Here is a 25,595-nt window from a genome sequence, read left to right as displayed (position 1 = left end):
TGGGGCCCCCATTCGAGCCGATGCACTCTGCACCGATGAAGTTTGTGTCATGGAAGACTGCGTTTCTGGTGGCCATTACCTCCGCACGACGAGTGGGAGAGATCCAGGCCCTATCCTGCAAAGCGCCGTACTTGACTTTCCATGCCTCGAGGGTGGTGCTTAGGACGCATCCCTCCTTCATGCCCAAGGTGCCGTCGGACTTCCATCTTAACGAGCCCTTGGTGTTACCTGTTTTCTTCCCGTCTCCTTCGTCGCCAGCCGAGAGGACTTTGCACTCGCTGGATGTGGCTAGAGCGCTGAAGTTCTACCTGGACCGCACGAAGAGTTTCCGGAGGACATCACAGCTGTTCGTGAACTTTGGACCTGTGAATCAAGGGAAGGCTCTCTCGAAGTCTTCTATTTCCAGATGGCTCTCCGGCTGCATCATGCACTGTCACCGGTTGGCTAACTGACCGCTGCCAGGCCATCCGAGAGCCCATTCGACCAGAGCGATCGCTGCTACTATGGCGTTCTTATCTGGTGTGCCCCTGCTGGACATCTGCAGGGCTGCTACGTGGAGGTCGACGCACACCTTCACGAGATTCTACTGCGTCGATCGGGATTCCAGGGAGGAGTCCAGGGTCGGACAAGCAGTGCTGCGCAACCTGTTCGCTTAAGGTGAGCCTGGTGAGGAGGTAAGAGATGCTTAATGTTGAGTTTTTTGTATTGCTTAATGTTGAGCCTTTTGCCACCCCCCGTGGTTGTGCATGTGTGTACTGCTCTTTATTCTTATATTCATGAGCATGTGAATCCATGCCAGACCCCATGCTGGAGAAGGAACAAGTTACTTACCTGTAACTGTTGTTCTCCAGCATGGGTCTGGCATGGATTCACATGCGAACCCTCCCGCCTACCCCTCTGCGGCTCTTCACTTGGTCATACTGCCACTTCACGTGCTACCAAATCTGAAGATGGCTGCCAGAGGCGGGGCTTAGGTAGAGGGCAGTCATTGGCTGTGGTCAGTATGACGCAGAGATCAGTGATTGGTTACTACTACGAAAGACAGATCAGAAACAAAACTGATGCTGATTTTTTCTTTACAGAGGATTCCCAGCCTGACGACGGGGAATATTCATGAGCATGTGAATCCATGCCAGACCCATGCTGGAGAACAATAGTTACAGGTAAGTAACTTGTTCCGTACCCCGCTTGCACAGGCCCTATCGCGTGCGATTCTCCCTGCGCACCCCTGAAATACACATACCCCGCTTGCACAGGGCCTATCACCTGTGATTCTCCCCTGCACCCCTGAAATACATGTACCCCACTCGCACAGGGCCTATCGCGTGTGATTCTCCCCGTGCAGCGGGGTACGTGTATTCGGGGGGGTGCGTGGGGAGTTTTACAGACGTTTTCATGGTGGGGGCGCTGTATGCTGGTCCACTGGCCTGTGCACCATGTACGGGATTTGTGCGCTGTTCATGGCGCACGGAGAGGTGTTGGGGGCATAACTGGCGCTGCTGCAGGGTCGCTGCACCACTCTGCGCCATGGCTGGTTATAAATGTTAAAATCCATGAATCTGCTGTGCGCGGAAATGGATTTTGGCACACGCGGCTGGCGCAGACTGCTGCACGTGCACACTATTGCGCAGGCCGCGTGCGCCACTTGTGCACTGAATTCTATGAATTACCACCTTAGTTGGTAGCTGTGGCTGAGCAGTCAGACTTTTCTCAAAAGGGAGATGAGCAGTACTCAGGGTTTACACAATAGGACTACAGTACTATGGAACAAGGAAACACTGACCAAAGCTTTGTATTAAAAAGAATATATATATTTATTTTACACACTCTTAAGTTCACACACAAATCACTATCATTAAAGTAAGTTAAAACAGTCAAGAAAAGTATACTCAACTGCCTATTTAAATTGTAGACAAGTTTGAGCAAGAGTGAAAACAGAGCAAAACAGCACAGTGTAAAGCAAGCAGAAATGGCACGCTAACAATTTCGTCAGAGGGAGGGAAAGGACAAGTCATACAGGGTTAGACTCCTAAACACACCAGCAACACTTCCCAATTGGATTGTGAACAAGTTAGGCAAGGCAGTACTTCAGCATAAGCAATTCTTGGGTGAAAACCGAGCAAAATGGCACTTCAACAATATCGAAAGGGGAAGGAAGGGTGGTTATAAGAGTTTAGGTGCACCAAAACATTTCTTAGTGAAAATCAATCTAGAGAAGGCAGTTGTAACAGATTTAGCCAGAGGCAATAGGACCGTGCCAGAGTCTATGGTACAAGGCAAAGTGCCCAGGATCAACCTGTTCTAGTAGCTGCAGTCAAGTCTTTGTTTATTTTTATTTTTTTTTTTTTTTTTTTTTTATTTTCATTTAGTTTGTACAAACTTTTGAAAAAGGAATTTTCTGTTACTTAAAACACATACAAAACACTACATCTTTCTTCTTTACATGACCTCTTCTCTAGCCTTATTTCGGTCAGCTCCTTAAAAGACTATCTTGTGGAGATTTCGAAGGTGGTCCTTTGCTCTTCAATCTGGATCTCGTCTGCCAATTTGTTCTCTTCACTTATCTCCGTATAGGCCTCTGTTTTCGAGACCACTGGACTCGAGTCTAAGAAGTTCTGTATTAGCTCTAGGAATTTCGTCAACGCAATCCACACTGAGTTATTTTCTGTCAGGTGCAGTAGTTTCCACCATTCCTCTGCTGAAAGCGTCCGATAGTTTGTCATCACCTTTCCCAGGCAGAATTTGCATTGGTCATTTAGTTCAAAGCAATTTAGGATGAGATGTTTTAAGTTTTCTTTTTCCTTCCCACACAATCGGCATAGGACATCACCCCTCAGAATGACACGCCTATTTCTCAGAATTTCTTTTGTTTCTAAGATGTTCAGCCAGAACTTCAGATAATGTCTTCTAAGGCGTTTACATGGCGATTGAACCAGATATTTCTGGGGTGTGTTCCGTTTTTTTGCTTCTTCTGGTTGATTTAACATGGATTTTTGTAAAGCTCTTTTTTCCCCGATTTCAATCCAGTCTAGATCCAGCAATTTTCTCTTCACATACTCTGGATTGTTCCATAGTGTGAGCTTGTCTGTCCCCAGTTGTTTAAGGATCTGACTACATTGATATTTCTAGTCTCTTAGGGCCGATATTCTTTTTCCTGTCTCGTTTCCCAGCAGGATTTTGAAAGGTGGTAGATTTGCTTCTTCATATGTTTTCCGAAAGAGTAATAACTTATTCCACATTATCCTTGAGTTCAGGGTGGAGATTCCTACTTCATATAGGACACACACAGTCGGCGTGCTTTGAGGTATTTGGAGAATTTTCTTCCAAAAGAATCCTTTGCACCTAGACCATATTCTGTGGTCACAGCCGAACATGTTCTCTGCCCCATAAATTAGGATTGGTGTAATTTTATTTTGGTAAAATGTTCTCACTGGCTCATATGTGACTTTCCCAAATTTCTTCTGCAATACACGTCCTTGTGAAGTTAGTTGTCTGCAGCTGTTTAATATTTTTTTCACCATCTGCTCGTCATTTATACTGGAGTTAATCATTGTACCCAAGTACCTGGTGTATTGTACTTTGGCTAGTTTCTTTGTTCCCACGAACCAGCTTGATCTATGCTTGTGGCCTTTCTTGCCTCTTTTGTTTTCCAGGACCATAATTTCAGATTTGGCAATGTTTATTTCTAGCCCAAGTTCGTCTGTGTAGATCTCTAAAGCTGACAATTTTCTCTGGAGACCGATTGGCGTACGGTCTAAAATCACCATATCGTCTGCGTATAGGATGTGGTGCAGCTGGAAACCATTGATGGATGGTGGAAATGAAATCACATTTGCCAGGGCACTTCCAACCTCTGAAATGTAGAAGTTGAACAGGGTCGCCCCTAACGGGCAGCCCTGTTTGACACCTCTCTCTGTGGGTATTGATTTGGACAGATTTCCATCGCTGTCCAACCTTACTTGAATACAGGTGTCTGAGTAGAGTTCTTTAATAGCCGCAATTAAACTTCTGTGACAGCCCCTCTCCTTTAGTTTACGCCACAAGATTTCTCTATTCACACCATCGAACGCATTTGCCATGTCGATGAAAGCCAGATATATTTTTTGACCTGTTCGTATGGCGTCTATTTTTAATAGATTTAGTATTAGGAGATTTGTGATGCAGCCCACTCCTTTCACAAACCCGGACTGATGCTCGTCATAGATCTTTTCTTGATTAATCCATTTTTTGAGTTGGTTGAGGAGTTGCGTTGCAAACACCTTGCCTATAACATCGAGAAGGGCTATGGGTCGATAATTTGTCGGCTCGGATCGTATTCCCTTCTTGAATATTGGGACAATTATTCCCAACTTCCAAGTTGTAGGTATCTTTCCTTCCTTTAATATTGCTTGAAACAAAATATGGCAGCAGTCTGCCCATTCCTCAATATTTTCTTTAAGATCTGCATTCGACAGGCCGTCGGGTCCGGCGGCTCTCGACGCACTGCTCTTTAGAGTTGAGGTTTTGATGTCCGCTCTGTCTATTTTCAAGTCCCATGGTACTTTCGTTTGAATCTCTGGTGTTTTTATGTCTTTCCTTCTTTTAAATAAATTTTTGTAATGACATTCCCATGTTCTTTCCGTCACCATATTAGTTATTATCGCCTTTTCTGAGTTGCTTGAGTCATTTATTACCGCCCAAAATCCCTTCGAATTCCTTTGATTTAGGGTCTTCATGATTGTTTCAGCCTCTCTTTGATCCATCTTTGCTCTATGTATTTTACACCAATTATTATATTGGTTTCTTGCTTTTTTTGACAGGCCTTGGTTCAGTTTGCTCTTATTAGCGACAATCGCCCTTAGAGTTTTTCTCAGTCCTCTCTTTTTTTTCGCCGCTTCCGGATCATACTTATGTTTGTAAAAGTTTTGATTCCTTAGCGAGGTCTTATTCTTGGTTCTGTATATTTCAATGAGCTGTTGGTACTCCAATGCTTCAATTGTCCCGTGTTCTTGAGATCGTAGCAGTTGATCCGATACTACTTTTATATCTCTTTTCATTATCCTTAATCTGTTTCTCCCTGGTACCACTGATATGCCACATCTCCACTGCTCCCTTTCTTCCCCTTTACACCACTTCCACTCCATTGATATAATACTGTGGTCACTTTGTGTGTTTTTAGTGACTCTGAAAGAGACCGTTGCCTGTAGAATATTCTCAGATGCAAAGATGTCATCTATAATGGACTGCTGACTTCCTCTTTTCCAGGTCGGCTTTGCCGGGATGTCCCCTCTTGTTACTCCATTCAACATAGAAAGGTTTATGCTTGCCATTTCTTCTAGCCAGCGTTCATTTTTAAGAGTCTCACAGTTAGTCCTCCCTATTTTCTGTGGGTCTACTTCGATTAATTTCATATTGAAATCTCCACATAGTATGATTGGGGCCTTTAAGTCTTCCATTCTAATTGCGTCTAAGGCTTCAATAATGTCATCTTCAAGCTTGTGATCGGACTTGGGGGTTGGGTTCCAGTATATATTTAGTATGTACAGTTGATTCACCAGCTGTCCTGTGGACTCTGTTTGTACTAAGCAGACCTTCTGAAGGAAAGGTGACAAATTACATGCTTCCTTAATTCTTAGTCCACATGATCTTTTAATTAATGTCATTTGGCCTGACATGGGCCTTTTTTTGTTTTATGGTTGGGTTTAATGCTATTTCAAACCCGTCCAAGTCTTTGTTTAACGATTTGAAAAAGCGGTCGCAGAAGGTAAAAAGATAATGTTAGACGAAAGGGGCGGCCAACCCAGAAGGTAAATAAAGGATTTAAAACACCTTTAGCAGTATCCAACGAAACGGGAGGCCTGGCGGAACAATTTACCTTGAAAGTGGAAGAGGCTCCTGCGGTGGCGGTAGTTCCTGGCAGTTCCTGCAGTTCGGGAGATCCAGCAGAGGAAGAGAGAGACTCTCGTCGTGGAGGAAGGTTCGAGTTACTGCACTGCGCAGGGATGAAGGCAGACGCAGTGATGCCAAAACAAAAATAAAATGTACGCTCCTTTAAATCGCGGTCGTGGTGGACGGGTGCCTGGCTATCCGGTCTCCTAGTGCTGGGTACTGGCGATTCGACCAAGGCAGGTCCTCGAAGGCGATTGGCGAACTGGTTGGCTCCACCAGCTCAAGGGAAGAAGACTCTTGCAGGTGAAGATATTCTCGAGTCGTTGGAGAAAAGTGGTGAGGATCTGCAGCAGGGCTTCACCGGTGGTTCAGTCATTGCAGATGTCTTCAGCTTCTCTCCTCTTCAGGTTTCTTAGTTCCAGTGGCAACATCTTGTCCTCCAGTCCTCAGAGCCCTGCTTTTATGCAGAAAAACCCCCATTCACACAGCCTAGCTGTCACTCACACAGCAGGGTGGTTATCCTGATGGGATAACCCCCCAGCCTATCAGGGCAGAGTGCAACTTTGGTTGCCTAGGTAACCCTGTCCAGGGTGCCCATTCCCCCCTCCCACACATCCTGTCTACCCCAGACTCAGTGTTACAGAAAGGAGGGCTACCGTGCAGAAGCCCGCCAAAAGGACGAACAAAGGATCCCCAACCTGGGTTAGGATTTCAGTGAAAGACATGAGAAAGAAATATAATCAAAGATGTGGCAATAAAAACCTACCAGAGTAAAGTTAATATTAAAATAAACCGTGGTATGTTAGAGGCTGTCAGTAAAAGTGGTAGCCTCGAACAATGGGAAAATCGCGTAGGAAAATATTTGCGGTCGAATATTTACGGTAGTAACCACTGTCACCAGCCAGAAACTTTGGAGAGAGGGACTGGACGGTACCCCCTCGAAAATGAACACCAGGGAAAAACTATTAACCCTTTCCAGTACTTCCATAGTAAGATGGGTTGTACTGGTTTTGTTCATAACTATTGACTAGTAAAGTCAATTAGGACTTTACATGCCGTGGGAGACAGTAGTCAGTCCCAGGGTATGGAGTCTATGTTTAGGGGTCCCTGGGGACACCCCTGTGTTACTGCACTGTGTAACACACATGTAAAAAGATGATACCTATGAGGGTGAGAAAAACCCCATAGACCATAAGCATACAAGATAAAACACACATCAGCAACTTGTCTAAGAGTGGGAAAAAAGAGTCTCACTCTTAGCAGGAGAAAAAAATAAACCCTTCAAATCCAGCAAAGCTGCTGGGGCACTCTATAGGTAAGGGAAATTAGCCTTAGAAGAAGAGAATTTTCCCTAACACTGTAGAAACGTAAGTACGGAATACTCAGTGAAGTATGCATTGCATTAAAGAGATTCCAAGCGGGATATTTTGGGCGGGTAGGTGTTTAGTGCAAAGAAATGGACATATGAGTCAATGTTCTGATCTTGGTGATCCGCCTTGATGGTCGTGCAGCTATAAACTACCTCCGTCCCCAAGTACCGCTCGAGCAGGTAAAGAAAACTGCCCTAGCAATCTTTGAGGCCACAGGTGATGAGTGGCGTGGTCAATCAGATACCAGGAACACCGGAAGGACCCCTGAGTGCTGTAAGGCAAAGGTTAGGATCAGGTATACTTTGAACAATAATGGCAGTGCAAGCAAACAAGGAAAAACGACAAAGCTTACCCTGGGGATGATATGACAGGTAGTAGACCTGAATAGACAACGAGGGAAGACCGACAGCAGGCTGGGATGTACAGCACTTCCTCCAACTCACACCGGTAGCCAGAGCGTGACCAGATAGCAAGTCCATCCAAGGTCCAGGTGGTGAACCCCAAATGACTCAGGAGACGAAACGTGATCGACAGGAATTGCGTGGATAGAAGTTCGCCAAAACAGAAGGGTAATCCAGAGCAATTCCAGGGCCAGAAAGGGGGGTCAAGAGTTCCAAGGGTCCAGAAGATGCGTTGAAACAAAAGGGAAATCCAAGACAAGTCCAAGTAACGGTCCGTGGTCGAGTTCCAAAGTGTATCAAGAAGAACAAGGGTAATGCCGAACAGGTCTCTGGTGGAAACAGCTGTGAAGCACTGAGTGTTTCCTCTCAGCTCCTTTTGAAGGAAAGTTAGATCACGTGACAGGGCACGTGACCGCACAGGAGCGTCACGTGATGGTCGGACGCCATCAGTGATTGGTGTTCGTCCGATGTGGACGCCAGCGTCGGCTACAGACGATCCCGTGGCCAGTCACGTGATCGTCTGAGCGAGACGCGATCAGGTTCCCCCGTGCGCGGGAGCTGGAGCCGACGGCGCCGGAGCCGTCGGTCATGGATGAGACGCCATGGCAGGCGCCAGCACGGAAATGGGCGGAAAGAGGTGGTTCTGCCCCCTCGGACGTCCCGCCTACCGTGTCTTCCCCGTTGGTGTGGGTGGTGGGTACGGGAACGGATGGTGCCTGGTGAGTGACGGGAGGGGGGCAGGACCAGGGACGTGACAGTCAATATGGAGAAAAATCCAAAGAAAACCCACATGGGCTCACATGGATTTGTCATCCTATCTGCACATCTATATCAATAGATTTGGCTTGAGGGTGACCTGAGAGCACCAATTAATAACAAATAGCTTCCCTGCCATATTCGTGCTTTTTGCACATTTATTTTTCCCTCTGAATTCCACTATTTTCCACTATTTTCGGAGGACCTAGTTTCACAGGACACGCTACTGCAGGTTGCAGAGCTATCAATCATCAAAGCCGCTGTGATATAAGTTGAATAAGGTGCAAGCAAAGATGCATCCCTCTTTTACTCCCTGCGAGGTCGCAAACAACGAGAGACTCTCCCGCCTGATCATAGTCAACAGGCCATGAGGAATTTTCCACGATATAAAGTTTGTTGCATAGTCTATTCATCATGACCGTGTTGGACGCCGCGCCGGGATCTATGAAGGCACCATAAACAGGCAGTTGGTGCCCTTTCCAAGAATATTCAATAGCAGTGACAAGTGCGAGCAAGTTGTGCATTGTACTCGCTTTACTTCAAAATCCCTTCTGATTGGAGGGAAGGATATTATTTTCCGAAATCCACTCATTCATCTCACTTAACAACACCCTAGCAAATATTAAGCCTCATTTGCAGAACAACCTTTGGAGATAGCAAAAGATATTCTTATGACCAACCAAAGACTAATATTATTAGGGGAAATGAACTACTGGTTTCAAATTACAAATGAGTCACACCTGATTAGTTCATTTCAGAATTTAGACCATATGCCCTTGATAATATTTTCCACACACAAGGTGTATAAAGTATGTATCTCCTTTTCTGATGTGGGCTCACCAAAGCCTTCCCCAGCCATTTGTTGATATCAAACAGGGATTCTTTTTGACATCTTGATGATGTCGGCAACATCTTTGTGAAACAAATTATGGCACAAAAATGCTTAAAGTCAAGTAGGTCATCAGGGCTCAATCAGGTGTTTAGATATAATAATGCTGTCCCTGATGACATTCTGAACTGTTTCTCCAACCAACTACAATGGATTGGATAGCACCTGTAAGGAAAGTTGCACAAATAACAAAGTGAATCACAGCTGTTTAACACAATAACTTTAACGTTCTAATGCCAAAAATGCAGCACCTTTAGAGGGAATAGTGTAGGCCACCAAATTGAAATGAATTTAAAAATGAAGCTCAGAATTAACAAGAAATCCATTATCAACGCAAAAGAAAATTGCAGCCACAAGAAATGAATAGTGCACACAAAAACGTATTTCTGTATTAAACTAGCTGGGAATCCTTGTGCATCTACATCACCACTAAACTTCTTACCTCTCAAACTCACTAAACATAGCGTGCTTGTGTTCATTTTTAAGATCAGCGATGTAGACAATATATCCCACCTAACTGGTAAAATATCACAACAATGGAAAAAAAGAAGTGATGTGTCCATTTTTGAAAAAAAAACATACATTTAAAAAAAGGTCCTTTGACCCACAAGACCCTAGTGATGCTCAGTCAATATCTTAGCTGCCTTTCATCGCTAGCTGCAACAAGCAGTAAGAAAGCAGTTACGTTCCTTTGTGGAAGAGGACACATCTTCCAGATATGGAACAACTAGGTTTTAGACCATGATGTGGTACTGAGCTTCTTACAACTGACATGCAAAATCAGTTCAGGGAGGAGCGAGTTTCCGGAAGTTAATGCTACTTTCAGTGCTTAATCTGTGCTGGTATATGGCAGTGTTCAGCCCAGCCACTTAATCCGTAAGCAGGGCTGAGAACTTGCTCTCCTGAAGTGTTGATTGAATGAGCTCTGCAGCTTTTATTCCTACAAATGTCCCTTACCTCGACAGAATTAATGTTATTCTATATTGCTTTTGAAACAACATTAATTCCAACATTAATTATTATTACACAGTGAGTGAATCAATCAGCATGATTGAATGCAGGAACATATTTCCTTTTCTACACTCTTGCTGGCTCATTACCTTTATTAGTAGCACTACTAGCACTACCAAATAACACACTTTACTTTATTGTATTTATATAGTGCAGCCATAGACCCAAAGGCGTAAGGGCGCTACAAGCCACTTACAAACATGTAACAAGAGGTAAGGAGGAACCGGTATGAAAGGTCACGAGGAATAGAACTCAGGTAACAACTCAAAAGTAGTTTAGTTAAAGAGCTAGGTCTTCAGTCTTTTCTTGAAGATTTCCAGTGACTCAATACATCTCATGTCAAAAGGTAGGGCATTCCAAGCCTTCGGTTCAATGGAGAAGAAAGCTGAGTTGGCCACTCTGGCAGTATGGAACTTTGGTTCAGATAAGAGGTGCTGATTATAGACCTTAATGTTCTTGTATTGTTTCACGTAGTAAGGAGCTGTTGCAGATATCCGGCATGTTACCAGATCTGCATTTATGTACTACAGTCAGTTTCCTAAAGAGAGAGCCAGACTCTACGGGCACCCAGTGGAGTTCTCATCTTGCCGTTGTAACATGATCTCTATACTTGAGATTCATAACGGCTCCAATAGCCCCGTTTTGGCATACTTGCAATCTGTTACAATCAGATGTATTAAGTCCCATGAGAAGGCTAGTGCAATAATATATTTTTGAACTTATTATTGCTCTAGCGATGGTCTCTGCATTATCCTGGAATATGAAGGCTCTTAAGTGCGCTGGAGTTTAATGTACTAGGCGCATGATGATACCAGACTACTAACATGCTGTTTCATATTCATATGTTGGTCAAAGGTCAGACCCAGTGTGTTCACCTTTTTTAGGGGCACAATAGATTCTTCTCCCATATGGAAGCCATCATATTGTGGACCAAGTTTATTTATAGGATGTGGAGATCCTATGACATGCAGCTCAGTTTTAGATTTATTCAGGGCCAACTTATTGTGGACCTTTCAGGTTTCAATTAGGGTAAAAACTCTGTTGATGGAGTGTTCATCTGCACTGTGAGAACCAGAGAGCGGGATGACACAAGTGTCATCCGCGTAGTTGGTGAATATTATGTTCTCATGGTCAAGCATTGCGAACAGAGGGGCTGTGAAGATATTATAAAAACAGAGGGATGTACAAGCACCCTGGGGAACACCGCAGGTTATTGTAGTGGGCGAAAGACTCTGCTATCAAGATTATTGAGAAAAGATAAGACCCATTTACATGCAAGGGGGGAGAAATTAGCTACTTCGCACAACCTGGTGGCCATGATGTCATGGTCTACCGGGTTGAAAGCCGCCGAAAGATCGAGTAGCATAAGTAATGATGCTTCCTTATTATCCATGCGGGCCATTACCTTAGACTTGAGTTCTAGAAGCACAGTCTCGGTACCGAAGCCGACCCAGAATCCAGACTGATGGTCATTTAGAATAGGATATTTCTTTAACTGGTCTGCAATTTGTATGTAGGCTACACAATCAAGAATTTTAAGAAGGAACGCTGTGTTATTAATAGGCCGGTAGTTGTTTGGCATATCAACTGAAAGGCCAGGTTTTTTCAAGATGGGCATGACCCATGACTTCTTAAGATCCTGGGGGACCATGCCAGTGGCTATGGAGGTGTTAACAAAATGACAGATCGAGCGATTGAGGAAGGAGCACAGGTTTTAATTATCTTGGTGGCATGGATATCATTCTTACATTTTGTGGGCTTAAGTTGATTGATAATAGTTTCTAGTTCCTTTTCCGTTATAGGGGATAAGTTAAATGTTGGAATGAGTGGAGACCTAAGATAGGTCCAATCCGCAAACTTAGGTTTGGTGCATTTTAAATTATTACTTTTTTCCAGGATATTTTCCTTAATAGTATCTAATTTCTTGTGCATAGCTTGCTGCATTACGTTACACCAAGTGACATCATCTGTTATAGATCTCTCTGGAATGATGTGGTTGGTTCTTTCTTGTTCTTTCAGTATACAGAAAAGCTCTTTTTTATTGTGCTGTGCGTTTTGAATTCTATTATTGGAGAAACTATTTGGCTTTTATAATGGCCTTTTTATAAATGGAGACTGAGGCTTTGTATTTACTAAGAAGCAGTGGTGTGTTACACTTCTTCCATGTATGATAGGATTTAAGGGTTAGTGACTTCAGAGATTTAAGCTCTGACGTAAACCATATATTGTGTTTAATATCAGGTTTTATCGACTTCATTTTAAAAGGTGCCAGAATTTTAGCAACCGTTTCTAGGTTAATAGAGATCTTTTTTGATAGATCTTCCGGAGTTTCAGTTTTAGAAGTGGGTATGGTATCAAGTATTGATTGTACTTTATTCATCTTAATGTTTTTTAGGTTCCGATATGAGGTTTTAGTAGAATTTTGCCATTTAAGTTTGATAAAAGGATCTACTAGAATATCAAAATTCACGAAAAAATGGTCCGACCAAGGACATGGTGATACCAATATGTTATTGACGTTAATTTCATGTCTGGCTACCCAATCCAGGATGTGACCCATATTATGTGTAGGCTCTTGGATGAGTTGTGTAAAACCCAGTTCAATCAGAACTTTTTGTAAATCAAGAGCGATCTTATCATCCATGGTGATTAAACCATAAATTAAAATCTCCCATAAGCAAGTATTTTGTGTTTGCCTTAAGAGATGCAAGCAGAAAGCTTGAAAGATTTTTCACAAAGTCAGGCATAGTGTGATGTGGTTTATATATCAGGAGTATGTTTAAGGTACTCTCTGCACTCAGGCTAGTTTTGATGCAAAGAGAATCAACACTGTCCATTATAAACTCCCTGCTTTCCCAGACATTAAAAGTTAGCTTGTATATAAAGCCAACACCCCCTCCCCTGCTGTCTTTCCTATCGCATCTGATCATTCCATAGCCTGGTGGAATGGCTGAGTTGAGAGAAGGACCAGCTACTGCGTGGGCCCAAGTTTCTGTAATAGCGCATATGTCTACATCATGCTCTTCAATATGTGTGGCAATCTCCACAGTATGTTTTACTAGGGATCTAGTGTTGATAAGAAGGGTTTTAATAGCGTTATGATGAGTAGGCGGTTTATTAAATTCAGAGTTAGAAGCAAGATCTTCTTTAAGTGGAGAACTAATGTCTGGGGCCAAGAGAGGGTCGGGTTGAAAGTGCGCATTAGTAATAATTGGAGCATTAACAGGAGAGCCACATTGGGTGATGGTAGCGTGCTCTTGTTTGTGAGTATCCCGAGCGTTGGATAAGGCAGCAGTATTATCTGATATAAGCATGTGATTTATATCAGCTAGCACTAATTCCAGCTGATTCTTTTTTATGCTAAAGTGGTTGGTTATAATCTGTTATTTATTCAACGTACCTTTTGTGCCCTCGAGTGCCTGAAGTCCCATGATCCACTCGAGTTTCGGAGTACAGCGGTTATAGCAGCACAGCACAACTCAGCCAGACACGGACTGACACAGACTGGCTTGACCCGTACGTGCAGGTGCGTTCGCGCTGGGGTCAGAGATATAATGGCCACAGAGAACTACAGAGCGGATGGGAACTGTAGTACTAGGTGTCTAGCAGTGCATGCAGGGCTCACGGGGAGCCTTGATTCAAATCGCACAGCATGATCATGCAAACAAATACCTACGGCCTACAGTATAGATGTTTAGCACAAATCAGCATTGATTAAAGAGTGATTAGGACAGAAGATGAAAGGCAGTTACAATAAAAAAGATAAAGCTAAAATACAGGCAGAGTGCAAGGTTAAAAAGACAATACATTTTAAAAGCGTAACACAGGGAAAACTGACAGTAAGAAGCTACGGCGAAGCGTGTCTTTATATAGGACTGACGCTGACTGGCTTGACCCGTACGCGCAGGGGGGTTCGTGCCGGGGTCGGGGATATAACGGGCACAGAGAATTACAGAATGGATGGGAACTGTAGTCCTAAGTGTCTAGCAGTGCGTGCAGGGCTCACAGGGAGCCGTGATTCAAATCGCACAGCGTGATCATGCAAACAAATAACTACAGCCTACAGTATAGATGTTTAGCACAAATCAGCACTGATTAAAGAGTGATTAGGACAGAAGAGGAAAGACAGTTACAATAAAAAAGATAAAGCTAAAATACAGCTAAAATACAGGCAGAGTGAAACGTTAAAAAGACAATACATTTTAAAAGCGTAACACAGGAAAAACTGACAGGCTCTCTATCATTAAACTTTCAATGAACAATTGCACCTGTGCATTTATTTATATATACAGAAACATTTGTTATGGTTGCCTGTTTTATTGCTTTCATAGTAGAAATACCACTATATGGTGTTCACCTATGATTACCAAAAGCCCATGTTGAAGCACCTATTGACAGCTTTATAATCTTAGTGACAGCTCTCCTTAAACTTGGCGGATATCATATTATCCATATTTCACATCTATTAACCCCAGAAAAATAGTTGTATTATCCATTGTTGATTATAGCCATTTGGGGGGTATTAATGTCAAACTTAATTTGTATATGACAAACTGATGTAAGGGGCAGTCATTTTAATAATCTCACACTGGCTAATCACACAGGCTAATCACAGGTTAATCTCATTAGCACTATTTTGTTTGGCTAGTATACATTATGAGCGCTCACACAGTCGAACACTACTTCTAGTATGGGGAATGCAAGCAATTATTCCTATAAGAGCTACATGATGATTACTAGTAAATCTATCAAATATGGCACTCCGACCATCAATTAATTTATGAGATGAATTAACTATTATAGTTTCACAATTTAACAGATCAAAATGAACAATTTTATTTACTGGGCTAGGTACCCATACCACTGCAGCCTGTACTCTATATATGTGTTTAATAACCCAACAAGGCCCAACACCCACCTTAACAAAATAATTCAAAATTTTACTTGAGAACACTACCCTATATCCTTGCACATAGTTCCTATACTATTAATACTTTTTAAACCTGAAGTAATTCCTGGTAATTTTACATGCTTATTTAATTTAATAAAATATTAGATTGTGATTCTAATCATGAAAGATAACATCTTTTAATAAACTGAGAAGAGTTGAAGAAACAAAGAAACTGCTAATATCTAAACCTCTCGTTAAATTCCACAGTCTACTCAACTTTTAAAGGATAACAGCCATCCATTGGTTTTTGATACCAAACACTCTTGGTGAAAGTAAAAGTAATGGCCCTCACTTTATTATGTAATTCCTCTTTTATTTTAACTTTAAGGCTACTAATTATCCCACTTGTCTTAACAACAATAGAAAGCTCACCTCTCTTTGTAAAATCTTCTGTAAAATGTGATTTTCTATCCAGCCTCTTACCAATAATAATCTTCTTAAACACTGTGTTAGAATCAACAACAACCAACTATTACTGAATATTTACTTATCATTGTATTATTATATCAAACATTAAACTAGACCAATACTCCCTTGTTTTCCTTCCAATTGCTTTATTTGTTACATTATCAATTTTAAATTTTCAATTTGATATACACACCATGACCCATATGTCACCGGGTATTTTTCAAATATATATTAGTATGTGTATTTGCTATACTAATTCGAATTACCTCAATCTATTTCAACTTTTTATCAATTTGGAGGGTGTTGGAATCATATGCTTTTCATGAATTGACTGATGTTATTCCCTATCAGATGCTAATACAGCTGCTATTCAAGCAGTATATGACCGTCTAGGTGATATCAGATTAATTATCAGCATAACATGACTATTAATAAACACAAACCCCTGAGAACTACAACAAATATTTTCTATCCACAACAAAGAATCTATATTACCACTTTTTGTTTTTATCTTACCAGCAACCAAAAAATCCCCACAATTGGACTCCACCCTTGACTAACAGCCGCTATAGAAGGCCCCACTCCTGTTACAGCCCTTCTACACTCAAGCACAATAGTTGTAGTGGGAATGTTTATTCTAATTAAATTTCACCCACCACCTCTTGAACACAATATACTTGCTCTAACAGTTCATTTATGTTTAGGTGTTTTAACCACAATCTTCACAGCAACGTTTGCACTAACACAACATTATATTAAAAAATGCCATTCTCAACATCTAGCCAATTAGGGTTAATAATATTAACGATAGACCTACATCAACGTCAACTAGCAAATCTTCATATCTGTGCACATGCTATTTTTTAAAACAATAATATTTCTATGCACACAATCAAGTATTCATAACCTAAGTGATGAACAAGGCATTAAAAAAATATGAGGTCTATAAAACTCAATCCCTAATACAACCTCATGCTTAACAATTGACAATCTAGCCTTTGTTGGTACCCCATTTTTAGCGGGATTCTTCTCAAAGGATGCTATTATTGATTATTGAAGCAATAAGTACAATAAATTCATGAGCATTAATTTTCACATTAATTGCAATCTCTTTCACAAAAGTCTGCAGTTTTCAAATTATTTTCTATGTAAAAATAAAATACCCACGATCACCATTCAACCAATTAACGAAAACAATAAACTTCTTATCAACCTAATTACATGCTCTGCTTGAGGAAGTATCATTTTTGTTCTTTTAATCATTCATTTTTCCTCCCCAATAAAAGAACAACTTCTTCCAATACCAATGAATTGTAAAATATTTGCACTTGTAGTAACCCTGCCTGGATTACTCTTAGTCTTGGACCTTTCAACAATCATAGCAAAACAAAACATTAATGTTTTCTTAAAAAACTTTGCCTTTTGCCCATCAATCATTCATCATTTAATTCTGAACACAAACCGTGTGCTAGGTCAAAAAATTGCAACTCATATCACTGATGTAACATAATATGAAAAAACTGGACCAACATATGTAACAGCCCAATCTCTGCCTCATATCAAGACCATTACAAAATGTCACTCTGGTTTAATCAAAACTTACATAACTTTTTTCTTAATTTCTTTGTTTATAAAAATTATACCAGCCCACGAGACAACCATGCATAACTTCTAAGACTACAAATAGGGTTAAAAAAAGAATCCACCCAGAAACTACCAAAAACCTTCAACCAAATGTATATATTAAACCTACTACCCCATAATGATATCCTACAACATCCAATCATACATCACTAAAAAAGAAAGAATCAACAGAAAAATTACGACTGAAATAATACCCTAAAATTATCAAAGATAAAATACATAGACAAACATATAATAATACCAAAACGCTTCCCCATTCTTCCCCGATATGGCTCAGCTGCAAAAAGAAGCAGAATATGCAAAAACAACCAATATACCACTTAAATAAATTCCCTATTGCCACAAAACAAGGAGACGGATTCGATGCAACTGCAACCATACCAACTATTAAACCGATTATAACTAAAAACCAAAACTTTGACCTGTAAAATCAACACTGTTTTTAACTACAAACTAATAGCCCACATTAAACGAACAACTCATCCACTGATAGCAATTATTAATAATTCATTTATTGATTTGCCAACACCTTGAAACATGTCATACTGATGACATTCCGGGTCCCTATTAGAATGATGTTAGGCATTACACAGCAGACACATCATCAGCATTTTCATCTATATTGCTGCTCCTATATGTTTACAGAAACATGAAACATTGGCATCTTCCTTCTCTTTTCAGTTACAGCAACAGCTTTTGTAGGGTATGTTCTTCCATGGGGACAGATGTTATTCTGAGGAGCAACAGTTATCACCAAAGTACTTTGTGCTATTCCACATATAGTCAATACCATTATACAATGAATCACAGGCAGATTTTCAGTTGATAAAGCTACCTTGACTCGATTCTTTGCTTTTTACATCCTATTCCCATTCTTAGTTGCAGGCACAAGCTTTATTCACTATTTATTTTTCTGCCACGTACATATTATTTAGTAATCTCTGGATTGTTGATATTTTCCTCAGGCGAGAAACCCCAATCCTGGCCCCTTCAATACTTGGTCCAGACCTCAGGGCTTTTATTGTAGAGTGACCTACTTTGCATCAAATTAGCATCTGGTTAAGATCTATGGCACAATTTGAAGATTCATTCATCAATTGGATCGACTGGGTATCTAGCGACAGCCTAATAACTACATGGCCCAGGACCAGCATAACTTGTTCTTATCCAATCTGGTAATTTTTTATTTTTCTGTGAGGTCAACCAGCCCATGCCCCTCCTTCTGACCCTTTCCCTTATTAACGTCTACAAATGCCTATGCGAGGTGCACTCTCTGCTACTTCTGTCAGAAAAAGAGGGTCAGCAGATCTGCTCTGTGCTCCCCTTGCACTTAGTTTGATGGCAGTGTTGCACTGTTGACCCTGATATACTCTACAACTTCAACAGTTCTCTTCAGCCTTACAGACAATAAATAAACATTGTTCTGAAAGGGTTGAGACTGGGCCTCACAGCCTTCAACATGGAGTGGGCAGAGGTAAGTCACGGCTATCAGCTTTTAGCATCATGCAGTTTGCAATGTTCATCATGAGCCTAGGTGTGCCTCATCGTGAGAAGTGATTGACATTTGCAGGTATGTGTGATGGTGCCGGCAATCATGTCTTTATAACCCTTACATAGTTTCACAAAGATGTGCCAAATTTGTATGCATAGATTAATGGTGTCCGTAAGCTTGTCACCATGTTTTTGCAAAGTTCTGTACATTAAAGATTTACATATGGTTGTTTAGGAAAATGTGTTCAAACAGAGATAAAGTGCTTTGCAGAGGTGGTTTTATTATATCTTTTTTGTAAACATATTCCATTTGTTAACGTGTGATCTGTTGATGTAAATAGAAAAAGGTCTGATAAAAATGAGCAATTCTTGTTTATATGTGCATCCTCACGTGGCATATCAGCATCTATAACTAGCAGTCTAAGAGCACAATTTGCACAATATAACATGGGGTGGAGGGTTTGCAGAGGACCTGAATGAATGAAAGGAAGACTGCAGAAGCCCATGTTGTGACTGTTGTTATGAGGGAGCAGGCACTACCATGGCCCATATTGCGACTGTGATATGTGGAAGTCTGCGAGCACCACACAATGGTGTGGAGAGGTTTACAGAGGACCTGGATATGATATGATATGATAGTTTATTTATATAGCGCCTATACACAACGTGTTTCAAAGTGCTTCAAGGCAAGGGAGGGAACAAGGGAATATACAATGACATTCTTACAGGCCATGAACAGTAAGGATGTGAAATTAACTATCGTAATTGGCCAGGCGACATTTCAGATAGTGCAAGAGCTAAGACAAAGATAAGGAAGGGAGCGGGAGAGTGGGAAGGAAATGGAAACCGACAGGTGACTACCGTACTAGGCCTGACGACATTTCTGGTAGAGCCGGAGAAAAACAAAAGGTGAGGGAGAGGGGTGCAGAAAGTGAGGGGGGGCACAAAACAATCAACTATCGTACTAGGCCTGACAACATTTCAGACAGTGCTGGAGGGGGGGGGGTCAGTAAGGGTAGGTGGAAGGAGACAGACATGATTGTTATCATACTAGGTCCAGGGACAATTCTGATAGAGTAAGTGCATAGAAGAAAGTAACGGGAGGAGATAGGAAAAGGGAGAAGGGATAGGAGGAAAGAACAGAGGGTAAGCAGTCAAAAAGAGTGGAGAAGCAAGAGAGGAGAGCGAATACAATTGCAGAAGTCAGTAGTAACACATAATGTTGCAAGCCAGGATACAAGATGAAGACGGGAACAGCATGATTCAGGGCCACCATGAGTACAAGATGCAAAGGAAGTCCAGCATGAGAGTTGAGAAAGGGTGGCTCACCGTGAATCAATGAAGTCCATAAAAGTCCAATCCAGCATTGTGATGGTGAAATCAGAATGTATCAGGAAAGACTCTTGCAGAAGTAGGCTGGAGGGTTGTAGGGGAAGCAGGTAGACCCAATCAAGCAAAAAAGACATCTGTGTTCGAGAAGGAGGGGCACAAGGGAACATCACGGGGGGACCACAGAGGGTCGGGATGGCCGGTGGGGACAGAGGGTGTAAACACATGTTGGTGCATGCTTACCTGCTATCTGAGCAGGGGGTCGGGCCCTGGGTTTTCCTGCTGTGAACAGGTCCAAACAGGAACTTTCCTTTTCTTTGTCTGCCCTTCGCTTCGGACTCCCGGGTGTGAGACGCCCTTGATCTAAGAGTTAAGAGCACGAAGGAAGAGGCAGGGCTAAGAAGGTGGGCAGGGCATAGGCCAGGTGACCTAGATCCACTTACACCTGCTCCCAGCTGCAAAGGAAAAGAGGCAGGAGGGCACCTTAAGTAGGGAAAAGAGCGGGAAGCAGTAAGGCCGATGCTTTTCTATTGTATGCGAGGCAAGCATGAACTGCTGTGGCCCAAACACTAGCTATTCTTTACAATGGAAGCTTGCAGTACCACAGGTCATGTATTGTGAGGTAAGTTTACTGTGCACCACTGCTACCCACAGCGCCCGTTTCTATTTGAGGGTAGGTGTCACTGCTGTGGCTGACATTTAATTGTTTGTGTGAGAGGATTGCACTACTGGCGTCCATGCCTACTTGTTTGTTAGGGAAACATTCACTTTTACCGACCATGCTGATATGTTCTAGCTGAACAAATGTGCACTGCTGTGGCCCATTCTGTACCTAATCGGTTTGAGGAAATACTGTTCCACTGAAGGCCATGGCACCTTAAATAAATGTGCAAAACTGTTTTAAGTGTAAATTGGACAGCCAGACCCAACACCCCCTGAAACATCCATTGCCACAGCCTCCTCCAACCCAAGTCACCACAAGTAAGGTGGGATTTAGGCTAATCACAATAGCCTTCAAAGTGATGAATGAGGTAGACGATCCCTATAGGTTAAGCCGTCCTTTTCTGTGTGGGAGGATACTTCAAAAGCTCACACTGCTGCTGAATAAGATGTACATGTGTGAGAAGCTTGGATTGCTGAGGGACATCCTGAGCCTGCTCTATGAAGATGATCTCCACCGGAAACTGTAACTGTTCTTTGTGAAGGAAGCTTGCACTGCTGCTGGAGGAGTTCTTCTTGTCTGAGAAGCCAATATTGCTGTGGTACATGCTGTGCCTGCTCTAAGAAGATTGACCTGCTCTGCCTGCAATTCCACCTGGTGTGAGGGACGTGTGCACTGCTGCTGGATGCGTTTCTCTTGTCTGAGCAGCCTGGAATGCTGATTCCCATGCTGTGCCTGTTTATGAAGATTGACCTGCCCAACCTGCAATTGTACTTGTTATTTGTGAAGGAAGCTTGCACTGCTGCTGGATGAGTACTACTTATGTGAGAAGCCTTGATTGCAGAGGACCATGCAGTGCCTGTTTTAACCCCAGTATTGGAAGTTTGAGCTGCTCCACCTGCAACTATTATTCGTTGAGGAAGCTTGCAATGGTGCCCATACTGTACCTGTCCTGGTTCTATATCATATTTCCGCATTTTAAAAACTGACCACAAAAAAAAATATAGCTTTGGCTGTTTTTGTGTTTTCATTTAAGTTCTGAAATATGACTTACTGTGCCCCCTCACTGCCCCTTGCAATGTCATCCCTATGACACCACCCCCCCATCTCCCACCACTTTTCCACCAGCACAACTCAGTCTCACTATGCACACCCACACACTCACATACACACACACCCACACACACACACACACACACACACACACACACATAAACACAGACACAAACACTTACCTCTTCCCCGCAACAGATCTTCCTGGTCCCGATGTGCCTGTCAGCCGCTGCACGCACTCGTGTGCGGCAGGGGCATGACAGTTTGATTTACAAAGACTGCTCTCTGCGGTCATAGGTTGGTCTTTTTAAATACATCTTTTTTTAAAATCTTTTTTTTAAAACAATCATTTGACTTAATACCCCTGTCCTATGTGCAAGGGGCCCTTTATAGGCAGACCTGTTCTTTACGAAGGAGGTTGTATTTCTGCTGCTGGTTCTTCTTCTGTTTCATGTTCCCTTCATAAGTGTCTATAAAACCTACACCCACTTACCCTATAGTATTTTATATTACGCCATAAAAAGAACAATTGTGCCCAAATGTTCATACATTTGCATGGCTCTGAACTCCCTCAAAACCTCCTGGATGAAGTGAGTCTTGCTTGTTGACTTCACTAGCTCCTGCGATTTACACCTCCCTCTCTTTACGGGTTAACCAGTTGTAACTGTTGTTACTATGACAAAAATGAGTGTCGTTTAGTCAAATACCAACAGGATTCCAAGCCAACAAACCTTTCCTGACCTTCTTCCAGTAGGGCCTCACAAATCACTAGTGGCAGTCAGAGTAACACGTTGAGCCCTAGCACTTCTTTTATTTACAAATGTAGCCCAGCTTCTGCCCTGCTTCACTGGGTCCGTGTCTGGAGCATGAACTTATTTTATGGAACATCAGAATTCTTTAGGGCCACCATCTTACACTTCAGCCCAGGTTTATCAAGTTGCAAAGTCATGTTTTTTTCAGTTAATGAATTATGTATATCCTTCCTTCACAAGGTAACTGTAGTCGAAGCATTGGTGTCATTGCACCTTGATGTTGGAAATAACCTATAACTAGCAGTCTCAGATCAAGTGCTGCATCTAGAGTCATGCTTCACATACAAATGATTTCATACAAAACAAGCATGAGCACATTACATCTGGTCTGGCATCACTGAACTGGCCGCCAGTGAAGCAGGTGGTGCTTAAGGCAATGTGCTTCATCCATAAAAACCTCAGTGGTCAAGTCTCGGCTATCCTCACACAACATCTAACTCGCTAGCAGCCCAATCGATAATCACGATCTATTTCAACTGACCTGTTGATCGTCCCTAATTTCAAGAAAGACAGAAAAGCTAGACAGTCATTCAAATACTCAGCCACAAGAGACTGGACGCTCTGCCAGTTGAGTTGAAAATAAGTTAGAGATTTTGCACTTATTAAGGAAATTAAAAACATGGATCTTCAGGAAGAAGCAATACATTTTAGAGCTGCACATGTCTAGTGTTCATATGCTCTTACAGCTCCAGATGACCCTTTTTGGGTGTTTGCAAGCGCTATACACAACACATTACAAAACACAAATTATGACGTTCACACATGCGCATTGCGTAACAGAGAAAAATGTGTCCAAAATGCTGTAGCCTGTTCTGTAGTATCACATTGTTTTGCGAGTGCAAGTATGAGTGTGTACGGCCGTGCCACTAAAGGACAAATTCGCAAAATATGGGAACATATATCAACGTCCAGCTCCAAATACCCGAATTGTAATGTTTCTTATGTATTTTATATTGGTTTGCTTTGTTCAGCAATGCCACGGGAGCAAATTCATTGAATCCTTAAAGCTCAACATTCTAAGGTTGTGCTTGCTTTTCTCCGTTAAAGAAAAGATGTTCAATAATATGTCAAAATTCATGAAGAATATTCTCAGCAACTTATATAACCTAATAATATACATTTTAAATTTTCTTTGTCCCAAAAATGATCAAATAAAGCATTTCTGTTTTCTTGTTTCTTGCCTTCAGCTACAGACTGGCTCCTCATGTTCATTTTCCGACACAATTTGAGGATGTGTACACTGTAGTGAAATTCTTTCTGCAAAAAGAAGTGCTTGCTCAGTATGCTGTGGACCCAGAAAGAATCGGTGTTTCCGGAGACAGCGCAGGGGGGAATTTAGCTGCAGCTGTAGCACAACAGGTATGGCATTTCTGCTTGTTGATTCATTTGTGTGTTTGTCTTTCGAGCTTTAGAACAACTAAACAATTATTTTTGTGAACTTTAGATCAGTGGTCTTCAAACTATGGGGGTGCCCCCCCCCTCTAGGGAGCCCAAAGGATGGCAAGTGCAGTGACAGGGGGACGCTGATCTTTCAAAAGGAAGTACAGTGACTGCTTTAAATAGAAAATATAAGAAGGTGTGGCATATGGGTGCCCAGGAACGCTATTTTTACTCCAGGGGGTTTCGACAACAATATTTTTATTCAATGGGGGGCTCAGCATTAAAAGGTTTGAGTACCACTTCTTTAGATAATGCATAAATGGCTCCATGAGTGTAAACATGCCTACAAATTGCTTTAAAATGCACATTTCTTAAGTGAAAATCAATATAGTTGTGGTGTGCACCACCAGGTCCCGCCCCCATTCCTTCCCCATGATTAAGCAGAATCCTAACACTTGGAACATCCCCAAAGCAGATGGGAGCTTCTCTGTGATAGCATTCTTACATTTCAGAGTTAGTGTCCATGATGACTGATGTCAAATTATAAGGAGCCGAGTGCAAAAGTAACTTATTGTGCGTGTTTCCAATAAAAGCGCTCCTTATAAAGTAATGTTAACCAAAGTTGGAAAACTGCATTTTTAACGAGAAGGCCTTGTTACCTCACAAAGTATGTCCCAGTGTTTATACAATTAAGAGATCCTTGTTGCATCACAATACCCTGTCCTTTCTAAGTAAAAGTATGTTCACAGCACATAAACACTTCACAAGTAATGTGTAATGTATTCTATTTAGAAAAACACTATTGTGTACATTAGAAAAAGGCCGAATGCATGGCCATGAGTTTTGCCCGCGGGGCTATATGAAGGCAGATGTCTTCATGGCAAGTAGTGACACACAGTGCACTTGCTTTCTTTTGTTATGCTCCACTCCTTTTGCCTGTTAGGTTTGTTTATCGCCATTCGTACATTGTCTTAGGTGTATATCGGTTGAGCAAGTGTGGGTGTCTTCATTGGCAGTGATGCAATTGAGCTCAAATAGGTCCATTCCCTATCAAGAAGTGAGATTCGGGTGCATCATGCCGTGTTCTATCATCATGCGTGCACTCTATGGGATGTTCAATACTTGTGTATGAGCGCGATATAAATAAAATATCAATTAATTGAAAAGAGGAGAAGGGGTACGAATGAGACTGTGCATTTCCACTGTGCATTCCTTCTCCTCCTTGAATTACCTCTTGTTTCACACCTGCGTGAGATTTTGAGGCAGATGTGAAATTAGCAGTTTCCTATGCAACCTGCCTCCAATTCATCACCTGATAGTCCATTTAGAAGGCTGCCTGCACAGCATGATTTGCAGGCAACGATTAATGTGTTTACATACATGTAAGTAGCATTATGCCAAAACAGATTCCTGACCAGAAGTGGCATGTCTTTTTCTTTTTTTGTTACCCGTATATTTGTGAATTAGAAGTTACTTGTGTGCAATGTTCCACTTTTAAAGAAAAAAAAGAGTGACACGAGTTGAAATCAACTGTACTCCTTAATTTTACTCTCTGTTTTGTAAAAGAAAGG

At 41.9% G+C, this 25,595-nt stretch overlaps 1 protein-coding gene across 1 annotated transcript in view; it reads left to right on the top strand.

The window, feature by feature from the left end:
- LOC138491709 (arylacetamide deacetylase-like) overlaps positions 1-25,595 on the top strand; it is a 411,585-nt gene that overhangs the window by 308,534 nt on the left and 77,456 nt on the right. Inside the window, exon 4 of the mRNA XM_069618391.1 lies at positions 23,832-24,003. Coding sequence (XP_069474492.1) covers positions 23,832-24,003 — 172 coding nt within the window. The remainder of the gene's footprint in view (positions 1-23,831; positions 24,004-25,595) is intronic.

The sequence above is a fragment of the Ambystoma mexicanum genome, chromosome 10 (assembly GCF_040938575.1).
Source record: "Ambystoma mexicanum isolate Mex_15411 chromosome 10, UKY_AmexF1_1, whole genome shotgun sequence".
NCBI classification, from domain to species: Eukaryota; Metazoa; Chordata; class Amphibia; order Caudata; family Ambystomatidae; genus Ambystoma; species Ambystoma mexicanum.
This window is presented reverse-complemented; position numbering and strand designations above follow the sequence as displayed.